The 11,593-nt window shown below is 52.2% G+C and overlaps 2 protein-coding genes across 2 annotated transcripts; one reads left to right on the forward strand and one right to left on the reverse strand.

Annotated features, from left to right (window-relative positions):
- Nucleotides 1–429: 429 nt before the first annotated feature.
- EAH_00000290 (hypothetical protein) lies at nucleotides 430–1,229 on the forward strand (the record flags this gene model as incomplete). Its single annotated transcript, XM_013397890.1, has 2 exons — nucleotides 430–875; nucleotides 1,193–1,229. The coding sequence occupies 2 exons, from the start codon at nucleotides 430–432 to the stop codon at nucleotides 1,227–1,229; spliced, it is 483 nt and encodes a 160-aa protein (XP_013253344.1).
- A 2,203-nt stretch (nucleotides 1,230–3,432) lies between these two features.
- EAH_00000300 (DnaJ domain-containing protein, putative) lies at nucleotides 3,433–6,863 on the reverse strand (the record flags this gene model as incomplete). The annotated part of the gene is made up of 10 exons (XM_013397891.1): nucleotides 3,433–3,606; nucleotides 3,752–3,855; nucleotides 3,990–4,077; nucleotides 4,507–4,632; nucleotides 4,810–4,892; nucleotides 5,057–5,213; nucleotides 5,478–5,609; nucleotides 5,773–5,968; nucleotides 6,159–6,246; nucleotides 6,734–6,863. 10 exons carry the CDS (start codon nucleotides 6,861–6,863, stop codon nucleotides 3,433–3,435), a joined length of 1,278 nt encoding a protein of 425 aa, XP_013253345.1.
- Between the last annotated feature and the right edge of the window lie 4,730 nt (nucleotides 6,864–11,593).

Here is an 11,593-nt window from a genome sequence, read left to right on the forward strand (position 1 = left end):
AGAAGCGTCAGCTCCACCCCAGAAAGGCTCAGCAGCCGACACAAGAAGCACAGCAACAAACACTCGAGCACCAGGTTGAGAAAAACATCCAGAGACAGAAAGGAGAAAAGGCACGCCAGCAACAGGCGAGGCAGGAAGGGCAGCAGACGTGACAAACGCGAAAGTGCGGAGGCGCGAAAGAAGAGTCTAAGCCGCAGCAGAAGTAGCAGCCACAGCAGGAGCAGAGGCCGCAGCAGAAGCATCGGCCGAAGCAGCAGCAGCAGCCGCAGCTCAAGCGACCGGAAAGAGTACCGCTCCTCTAAGCGGAAAGAGCCCTTGCCTGTTGCAGATAAAGCCGCAGCAGGAGAAGGGACAGAAGAGGGCTCAAAACTAAAAGAAGCCGCTAGCGGCGAGACTGTGAACGGGATCGATCCTAAAAAGGTCCAAGGGATGAAGGAAGAGGCGGGGTCCGTAGCGGAGAGCGCCAGTAGCAGTGAGAGCGGCAGTGAAAGTGGCAGCGAAAGCGGCAGTGAGAGCGGCAGCAGAAGCAGCAGAAGCAGCAGCAGCGGGAGCGGGCAAGAAGAAGAAAGCGGGGAGGAGGCGGGCAGCCAAAGCACTGACGGTGATTCTGAAGACGAACAGGAGGGGACGGAAGCCCCGGATGAAGGTTTAGAACAACAGAAAGACGCCGAGGATGCAGTAGCTCCAGCATCATCAACAGCTGCACCGGCACCTGCAGAAAAAAATGGGGCTTCGCCCGAAGCTCCAGAGGACGAGGCATCTTCTCATGGAAGGGCAAGGAAGAAATCCCGCAGCAAAGACGAAGAACAGAAAGAAAAGGCCACAGAGAAGCGCAGGAGCAAACACGACACGAAGGCTTCCCGAAAACACAGGAGGTGACAGGGGAGACGAAGGGGCAGTCCAGGACACGGCTATAGTTTGCCCAATTCTTTCTCATTTGCGCCCTGGCGCAACTCCCCAAACCTTTTGAGCCGTCTATGCGCCACCTGTGTGCATGCATCTGCTTTTGTTTAGTGTTTAGAAGTCAATTGCTGACGTTATGAAGTTCGTCTAGATGCATAGGGGTGCACTGAACAGTGAGTGCATTTGCATGTGGTTACAGTGGGTGCTGGAAGCGCCTGTGGCTAGCAGCGTGTAGTGTGTCTCTTGTTTTTATGCGGAGGGGCTCTTGCGCGTTGTCTTGCATTTCCAGCCATGTTGGTATTAGTATAGGGCGGTTACTGTCCTAGTCTGTGGGGCAGTCCATATCCTCCATGTATGTATTGGCGCTGATGCGGGCACTGATGAACAATGCGTTTTGTCTTTGCCAAAAGCAGCTTTAGGAATGGAAAGTCGTTTTATTCTAAGCAGGGCAAGGAGTGGCATAGAAGTCCATCCCGTCCTTAGTTTCCAGCGGAACTCGGGACGCGGCGGATCAACCCTTTTTTTAAGCTGACTTGCAAAAGTTACAGTTGGACACAACGGAAGTACACTTTCTGCAGGTATACTTTCTGAAGCCAGTATATGAGTGGGAATTCGCGCCGATAACGCATAGCGAGAGGGCAGCCAAGATCAGACTGCATTCATTGAGGTTGGATTGGTTATGAATTAGGCTCTTGAAAGACATAGCGGCTAACAGCGTGCGGCGGTTTTGAATGTTTCTTCGTCAGTGCAGGTCTCGCTTTGCTCAGTACGAGGGTGAGCTGCGTCCCCTCAGCTTAGTTGAGATATACAGGCTGTAGTGCACTGAGAGCATTCTGTTGATTCCACAGATGTTTTCGCGCTTGGTTCCTTTGCATACGGACGTCAAGTGCGCAGGCGTTAGGCCTATCCTACAGACGAATCTTCAGAAGGCGGGGGACCACAATATGCACTCCCACCGCAGCCTCTTCGTCTGCCCTCAACGAGAACTTCACTTCGAAGGGTGTGGAACATTCGGACGATGAAGTTCCCGTTGTGAAGGCACACGCCTTAAGGAGGCATAGAAAACCCAAACTTCAGCACGAGCATAACATGTAACATAGAAAACGGGGAAGTGGAGGTCTAATCTATATTAGGCAGGAAGTCTCGAATTTCCAGGAGCCACGCCTTCTTTAAGCTGGCAGACCGTGCTTTGCTTCGTTTTACCTAGACATGCGTCAGCAGCTGTAAAAATATTCACGTCATCCTGTAGAAGTAGCGGAGCATTTCGCAGAGGCGGCTGCCTGCTGCCGAAGGAACTGTAATGCGTGCCTGCATCGCTCTTCTTAAGGCTTTGGCAAGATTGAGTGGAAGACAAGCCCTCGTCCTGGGATCTTTTCTCCAGATGGTAGCGCGACGCACGAAATAGCTGCGGCACCTTAATAAGGATTTCACCTTCAACTGCTGCTGCAAAGACGTGCTACACTCGTGTCACCCCCTCCAATCTTCAAGAGGTTAAGGGATGGATTCAGGGTTTCCCCTTGTATGAGGCGCCCCCAGCACTTCAATGCGCGTAGGAGTTTCTGCGTGCTCGTTTTCCGCCTGTCCACACTTAAGTTCGTCTGGTTACGAGTATAGGTGCAGAACAGAGACCCTCCCTGATTACTCCGCTGCAGAAGACAAACTGCTGAGATAAGAACAGCAGTAGCTCCCCCTCCGGTAGCACAAGAATACTCAAATGGGCTGCCACTGCAGCAGATCAGGCAGTTCCCCTCTTGAACCATTCAGCTGCTACTCAAGCGTAAGGAGTTACCGAGTGTGGCTGTGTGGCCTTCACGCGCCCTGCGCTGACCTAACGCCTAGCCCGGCAACGTAGCTGCACATCGCTAACTCCCGTTTATGTTTTAGCGCCGGCCACTGATGCGATGCAAGTGTTCCACTGAACAGTACCGTAAAATGACTACTGCTTAAACTGTCATTTGAACGGGCAAAACGGCCACTAGCACCTTGTGTGAAAGGCTACAGCCTGTCGCTTCCTATGGCTGCAGGGAACCATACCCTAAACCTACAGAGCGCAAGTAGAGCAGGTGCTGTCAATATATATATATATATATATTATATAAACTCAGCGGGCGAAAATGAACGTCTATTCAGGCAGAAGCTCCGAAAGCGAGGCGGTTCCGGGCTCTCACCACTATGCAACGCCAACTGTTTTGATGCTACCCGCATTTGAGCGCCAGCTGCTTGCAGCAGCACTGCAACGACACAAATGCCGGCGTCTGCTGCTACAGCAGCCACATCGGTAACTACCGAAGAAGCTGGGGCCCCTCTGCCGTATCCCCTCCGCCAACAACCTTGACTACCAACCAGAACAACTACAACCACAGTACTTCCACACTTTTGCCTTGCTCCTGTTCAGCACTGGCGGTAACTAAAGGTGGAGCACTACAGTTCTGCAAGTACGACAGCAGAGGCTGCAGCACCACCACCAACCACGAATAAGTCAACACAACTAGGAAAGCTGCGACGCAAGCTCGTTGTATTTGGAAGCCTCTACTGCTGCCGGCACTGCACTCTTTGCGGGCCACCTGAATGACCCTCGTCTTCATCCTCTTCGTACGCCTCTCCTGAGCCCTGAGTCCGTTGCTGTTGTTGCCGAGCTCGCAGCTCCTCAGGGGTCACGCCTTCGCAGACGTGATGCTCGATCTTCGGGTCATCCTCATCGACCTATGAACAGTAACAACGAAACATCCAACACTGCATTTGCGTCGCTACTGAAACTATCCACTGCCGTGCTACACCATCAAAGTACCACGCGATGCGGGCCTTTCTGTGTACAGAGCGGTAGTCATGTGCGTGTGCGTGGACTCACCATGGGAGTGGACTCTGGCTGGGGAAGAATCTCGCGGAACTTGGCATGCAAAGACTCCGGCACCTTCTGAGGAAACTCGACGTCGAAGACAATATACAGTTCCCCTGCAGACCAAGCAAGGGCCAAACGTACAACAGGCAAATGTGAACAAAAAACGCCGCTGCTCGAGCCGCCGCTGCTCGAGAGCCAGTAGTCCATGATGCATGCGCATACGCAACAAACGAGCGCGCGACCTCACCGTGGATGAATGGATTCTTATGGTTCGGCATTCCCTCCCCCTTGACGCACATTACGGCGTCTGGCTTCACGACCTCTCCCGGACTCCCCTGAGAACAGATGGCTTGAATGTTCCCTTCGAATTCGGCATCCCCAAAATGATCGTTTGTTCTTTTCAATTAACCACGGCGTCATCGAAAACGGCCACAAGAAAGTATCACCACACCATAATGCGTACAAAGTGGCTAGCGGAAAGTTCCATCCATGAGCCTCCGGCAAGAAAACGGACAAACATAAGGGGACTACGCTGTGAGAAACAAGTTGTTGTAGCCCTCTGTTGCCATTAAGGCAGAAGACGAATTCCGCTACCCGTAGGCACTCCGCCGAGCAGTGGAGGTCTGGAGGACCTGTCTGTTTTCGCGAGCCGCGGCAGCGTAGACCTTCCAGGAAATAGGAAAACGCCAATTTAGGCCCGCGGTCAACAATACTTCTTAACTGGTCCCGCTTCGAGAAAAGGGACAAGAGGGACGGAGACGAACCTGTATTAGCAGCTGGCGACCGTCCAAATGCGTCAGCAGGAACTTGAACCCGCAGAGGGCTTCGTATAACGTAATCTTCTTTGTCATAAACAGATCATTCCCTCGACGCTTGAACAGCGTGTGCTCCTAGAAGACATCAAAGCCGCAAAAAGCAAACTTTGTACATCCTGCATGTTCCCATACACTATTGGTTTCTCGCCGCTGTAACGAACCCGCTCCGCCGCGCGAGTACTTTGTATAAAAACAAGCAAAAACCAAACAAAACTCAGAGTGCTCCTATGCACAGCTTGCCTGTTGTTCCACAACAAGAACAACATCTCCTGGGATCTCCCCAGGCCGCTCGTCGGCCTCCCCCCTAAAGACAATCTTGTGGTGGTTTTTCACACCTGCAAGCAAAACCATCGGGGACAAAGAAACACAATTATACCCCCGTTCACAGTTCTCAGACCAGCGCACCCAGCCCTATATTCAACCATACGGGCGCAGCTTCATTTCCTTTGCATGTCTACAGAGGTAAGGCAACAAGGCAGTGAAAGCAAAGACAACTTACCCTTCTCGATGAAGATCTGAAGGATCTTCCTCTCTTTGCAAACTCCCTTTCCTCCGCATGTCTTGCAGCGCTTGGACGCTTCAATGCTGCGACCCTGGCCCTTGCAACTGGAGCAAATTCCCTGGGTCTGCTGAATCATGGGCCCGAGGTGGCGGATCTATGAATTGAGAACGCCCCAAACGCACCAACAACTTAGTAATAACTTCGATTCCTATACTAACACCACTAGGCAACACCACCCGCACTCTCAACAGAGGTGAACAACGCCAATAAGCAAAACACAACGCAAGAGCATCCCTGACACGGCCAAAGGTCTAGTTCTATGCAGGCCAACCACAGTGCGCATATCCATGCACTCCACAGAAAACCAGAGGAACAACCCGAAGCAAACAAACGTCGGAATGTGCTTGGGCAGACCTACCATGACCTTCACACCGGAGCCGTCGCATTCCTTGCAAGTTATGAAGGCATCAGCTGGCCCTCCCCTCCCCTCGCAATCTTTGCATATTACGTCCTTGTTGATGGCCATGCGGCGAGGGGCACCGTTGTATATCTACAAACAGATCGCAACGGAACCGCCTTTAGTGCGCTAAGCCGTGTAGATACACTTGCAGCGCAGGACTGACTGAGCACAAGGGCTGACGATACACTGCAATTACACTGCAATTGCTGCTTGCTACCGCGCTTAGTGCTTATGAATGGTTCATATAGTCTACCTGTTCAAGAGTGACTTTGATGGGGCTGACAATGTCTTCCCCCTTTTTCTTGCTCTGCTGTCTGCCTGGCCTTCTCCCCCCAAAGAACAAATCAAAAATGTCTGAGGGGTCCGTTTCCGCGCCTCCCCCTTCAAGCCCTTCCTCGCCCAGCTCATCATAGATGCTCTTCTTTTCGGGGTCGCTCAACACTTCATAGCTGCAATCACAGCACCAAACGAAAACCAAGACAAGGAGAAACTGCGATCAACAGTCCGAACAGCAACTACCGACATTAAAGGCAGCATCACCTCCTGATCCTGCACCCACTCCCATGCTGAAAAACAAATCTTCGCTCATAGGGCCCATGTGGGTGGGCCTTGAGCAGCAGAGCTGAGGTTACTGCTCACGCCCTGGATATTTCCTTAAACTTCTCTGGGTCTCCTCCCTTGTCTGGGTGGTGTTTAATGGCCAGCTTGCGGTATGCTTTCTTTATGTCTGCAGCAAACATGCGGACGTAGAAGCGGAGCATGCAGCTACTGGCGCATTTGCAACTGCACACCTCACTAGGGGACAGGATTACGAGCAAGTGAACCACGTTCACGACCCAACCACAACGCAACTAACAAGGCAGAAACTATCTTTCACATTATGCTGTATCTACGGCCCAGTCACAAGCCTAGATGAGCCTCCACGAGCTAACTTCTGCTCCTCCTCTCTGCGGCTCTGTAGAGTTGGGCAGCGAAGGTGGCCGCCGATGCTCCTTTTAGTGCTGATACGGCCAATGCACCCCAGTGCAAGGTCCCCAGACAATGCAAAGACTCAGAGCCAAAGTACATCGTGCTTCGAGAGCTGCCACTGCAGTACGAGCCAGTGCTCCTCATGCCGACTTCTCTCCACTGCCAGTGCTGCCACTGCTGCTCCTGCTGCTACTGCTACAAGAGACGCAGACGATGATGATGAATATACGGTGAAGAAGGCTGACCTTGTACGGAGGCGTTTTTATCTACTTCAAGCAGCTCGTAGAACTTGGTTGTGTTCCGCTCCTTTGGCGGCCCCCTGGGCCTGCCATGCCCCGGTATGTCTTCCCCAAAGGGAAAGCTGCTGAAGTACATCTTCGTTTGAGAATGGGTTGTGCAGAGAAGCAGCCCACAGATCTACAAAAGAGAAATGACGGAACAGTAAGGACACAAGTGCCACTGCAGGGTGGGGCCACAGCACAGGGCCAGCTCGGGCGGGTGCTGGTGCGGGGAGTCACGGCTCAAGGAGGGCCCCCAATCTGCTGCTTAGGGCAAAGAGAGAAGCAGTAAAAGATAAAAAAGGAGAAAGCAGCAGCAAAGGACGTCCGATGGATGCTTAAGTCCTCCTGTCCTCCCCCAACTGCTGTGGGGCACCGCAAGGGGCAGCTGGTGGTGATATATGCCGTCGCTGTTAAGCGGCCGAGGCACCATAGACATCGTCCCCTCTGCCTCCTCGATCTTCAAGTGTTTATCCCACTCACGTAGTCAGTTTTGATTTGGATTAACCCACTATCAGACTTACAGCGGCCGCTGCCACTGTTTGCTGCTCCCGCGTAGATCGTCCTGTATTACAGTCTCCGTGCACTGTCCTCTTCAGGTCCGCTATTACAACATTACATTTTATACTTGCATTCAGTAATGCGTGTCTCTCTACCTACGTGGCCTTTCTGCCACCGTTGGGTATAGTTAGTATCCATTATGGGCTAATGGTTCTAACGGGTGTGTCCCGCTCCGCCTAGCTGGTACGTTATATCTCTAGTAACATACAACTTGGCTACTGACGGCCGAGAAAGTGTTTAACAATCGCCTACAGTGCGAGCGCGTGTAGCGACGGGGGGTTGTCTTGGTTTACAAGTAGTGCTGCCGTGCAGCATTACTTACAGCATGGTACGTTGCAACTAACGGGCCACCTCCTCTCTAAATGGAGATTGACGAGGATCTCCCTTCAGGCTGGGAGGCCACCAACCGCTAGGCGAGTCGTAGTAATGGAGCGGAAGCACTGTCCGCAGCCCATCCATCTAAGAATACTTCGGCCGCGAGAAAAATTCATCAAGATTTGCCAACCGTCCAGATATGAAGACCGCCGCAATGTGGGTGGATTGTAAGAATTCCTTGCTTCTCTAGCGGTGTTTTTCCATCTTCAAAATGCACAAAAGAGCTGCCGTTGATGCTGCCACATCCGTTATTAGCAAGGGAGGCAAGACTTTGGTTTCCATGTTAATGCAAGCGGTTCGCTTCACCGGAGCACATCCGGAGTAATAGGTTTGAAGGGCTCGCTGAGATGTAGCTTTCTCGTTAGAGCGGTACAGGAGCATAAGCACGAGCATGAGCTAGTTAACGAAACCTGAACAAGGGAAGCTTTTGATAGACTGTTCCACTGGAAGCATCTGTATTGGGTAAACAGAAACCCCACTGTGGGCCCGGAGCTTCTGCGTTGCTGGCTTATATAAATCTTTCCCCTAAAGAGAGACAGTCCATGATTTCCTGGGCTGCAGAGAGGGAACGTGGGGTGTGATGATGAAACTGGCATCGCTGGTGGGGTCCTTAAGCATCAGAGGCAGCGAGCACGCCATATGGATATTGGGACTGTGCATGCCATATTCGCCCATAGAGAACAAGAAACGAGAACGCATGGCGGCCACTGAATCGGGGATTAAGAAAGCTGCTGGGAGCATTGGACGGCGCACCCTTCCTTCTTGCAGCAAGTATGACTTCATTTCCGGGCTGCATAAGCATTGACGGAAGCAGAGAAGCAAGAGTTCGGCCAGCGCCATCAGTGAGGAGAACAAAGCTATCAGGGAAACGCCCTGTTACCCAAGCAACATGCGGCGCAGTGGTGCATCGCACAGAGGAGACAGCCACTCCTGATATGCCTCGTGGTAATCCAAGTTCGTAGAAATTGTCAGTTGACGCTAAGCAGTGGGCGCTACTAGTTAAAAGCTGCGAAGTGTAGGTGCTGGATAAAGCTAGAGAGAGTCGGTGAGCACTAGCTGGGTACGCAAAAAAAAGAAAACAACAACTTCGTACAGGCCACTCTCACACACTGCACTTCACCGATGGCAGATAGGCGACGAGAATCGGCAACAGCGTGAACGTGAAATACTCAATTCCGAAATGATCACAATGGCACGACGCGAGACTTTAGCATTGGACCAGTTCATCAGAACACAAACCCTGGTCTCCAGCAACACAGTAGTGGTATAGGCGCATTAAAGCAAGGTGTTAGTGGACTTCTCAGCGCTCCCCACTGCCTCGGCATTCTCTACTATAACAAGGAAAAAATTGACATCCTTTTCGAAGTAAGGAGCGAGGCGGCTGCTCCGCAGCGAAGACGTGCTGCCGGTACCGGCGGAGAAATGCATGCAGTTCGTTAATGCTATTTTACGAAGAGATCAGTTTTGCTCGCTTTAATGCATTTCACACATCCGAGGAACAGCAGAAGTGGACTCAATTGTTGCAAAAGCTTTCAGATCTACTCAATCTATGGTGGAGCTTCCGGAGGGCCTGTCGCCTGTTGGCTACCCCAACGGAATGCATTAAAGCTAGTGGCTGCGCAACTCAAATCTTCGTTCCGTGGATTTCATGCCGGAAAAAGACCACAAGATATCACCAGACGGCTGGCGGTAGAACCATCCGCTATAAGGTAAGTGCTGCCGCAGCATCTAACTGATGGTGAAATCCCTTGGTCCCCTTCACGCCGGAGGGCATATCCTCATCAATCTCCGTCATTCGAGTGAAGGGTCTAAGATTTAATCTTGGGATCACGAATAATTAACGCTGTACTCCAGGTTGGCTAGCTGCGGGGTTGGGCTAGCAGCTCGAGCTTTACTCTTAACCATATGAGGGTACCCACCGTGAAATGCATCTTCGACCTTATTCGACGACCTTTGCCAAGTGCAACCGATTTTACATGCTTAGGGCAGTAGCCATCTGACCTTGCCTATACTCTGTACTAGTCCTGGGCACAACGGTGCACAGGCCTGGGGCTCTTGCAGCAAGGTGGCTTAGTTGCCATGCGGCTTCCTGGACCTCCTACAATGAGGCAACCCCAGAAACCAGGGTATTCAAGCCCCCTCTTGATGCCTGTACAAACAGCGTAGAGAAGTGATGAACACTTGCCTGGGCCTTAGTAACCAGGCTGTACGCAAGTAGAAATGCATGCACCGACTTTATGACAGGCATGCTACATTGCCTGTCTTACCTGTATGGCTTCTATTCACGCAATATACGCACAACAGCACCTGCTGCTGCACTGTCTACCCCCACGGCACCACCATGCGGTGGCGATTTTGTATGAATCCCTAAATAACCCAGTAAAACCTCTCTACCCCCCTCCACTGCACAACATCACCATACTCAAACCTGAGCCCTTTCCCGCTAAGATTCATTTACTCTTTAAGGAACTACTTTTTGACATGTTTGCCTCCAAGCTGCGAGCAAGCGGTGTCAGACAGGAATACCTCGAGCGTCGGCCGCTGCAGTGTATGCACGCAGTTTATCCCCTAGTAATGAATGCGTAAATGTAATTTCTATACCGCTACCCCTAAACCATTGTTGGCGCAGGCTGCACCACTGTAGCTTGGCGTTCCAGGTAATTCTTGGGGTTGGGAGACCCCGTCTAGCACGACTTGCCCCCGTAACTGCTGCATCAGCTAAAGCGGCACCTGCTGCATAATTAAGGCGCAAGTAAAATCCTGTAGAGATGCTAGGACTGGAGAGCAGAAGATGCTGCTGCCAAAGTTGGACCTGCTGTTAGTGCACCTGCTGATTCTAGGAAAGTGCTGCTACTGGTGATGTTACTGCTATTTTTGTCACTTCTATGGTCTCTGCTTCAGAATCCGTACAAGCAACAGCAGAAGCAGCAGCTCTCTCTCCCAGGTAGGTAACGTAGCAGCATTATATTTGCGCAGGTGCTGCAGCTGCTTATGCGTGACCCATTACACATGTTGCCAACAGAGCCTAGGTTGGGGGAAGGATCAGCAGCACCACCAGCTGCAGCAGAGATCGAGAAGCTCAGGAAGGAAGAGAGGCAGCCACAGGAAGCAGCAGACGCTGCAAAAGGGAGCAGCCAGCAACACAGGGGCACTGCGCAGCAGCTAGGAGTGCTGGACGCGCCATGTAGAGGCACCAGCTGTTGCGTTCTGCGCAGGGTTCTGTGTGTGTCAGTTTTGGCTGCCACAGCCCGTTGCTGCTGTTGCTGTTGCTGTTGCTGCTGCTGCTAGTGTTGCTGCTGCTTTTCCTGCGGCTGTCGGTGCTGTCCTTGCAACTGAAGATACCTTCGCCGAATAATCCCTTCCCCCCGGTGTCGTGGGCCTGCTTCTGCCACCTACTAGAAGATATATTGGGTTGCACTGCGTTCGAAGGCAGTTCAAAAAGGAGACAGTCTCCCGGAGCGGGGGATCGGGGTGGGGGCTCACGGCTTGTTGCTGCTGCTGCTGCTGGGGCTTAATAGAGCTGAAAAAAACAAGAGGAAGTCAATTAACCCGCACATATAATCTGGGTGCTGTGAGGGCAGCAGCGGTTGCTGCGGCTTTGTCGTCTGGGCGGCAGCTACTGAATCCCGCAGCAGCAGCAGCAGCAGCAGCAGTCGCTGCTGCGGCTGCTGCTGCCCTGCATGCAGCGCGAAGACATCTTTTTACTTTAACGACTCTTAACGAGTCAAGCTGCTGAACTCTGTTGCAGAGGAATTCCCCGAAGGAAGGGCACAGGGCTCTGCCCTGGTGCCACGCAGGGCTAGCAGCAGCAGCAGCAACAGCAGCAGCAGCAAACCATTTGCAATCGTGTCTGCTGCATAATAGGAGCCTTAACAAAGAAGGCATGGAGCT

Source organism: Eimeria acervulina, genomic scaffold (assembly GCF_000499425.1).
Source record: "Eimeria acervulina Houghton genomic scaffold, Eah_scaff1, whole genome shotgun sequence".
Taxonomy (NCBI): domain Eukaryota; phylum Apicomplexa; class Conoidasida; order Eucoccidiorida; family Eimeriidae; genus Eimeria; species Eimeria acervulina.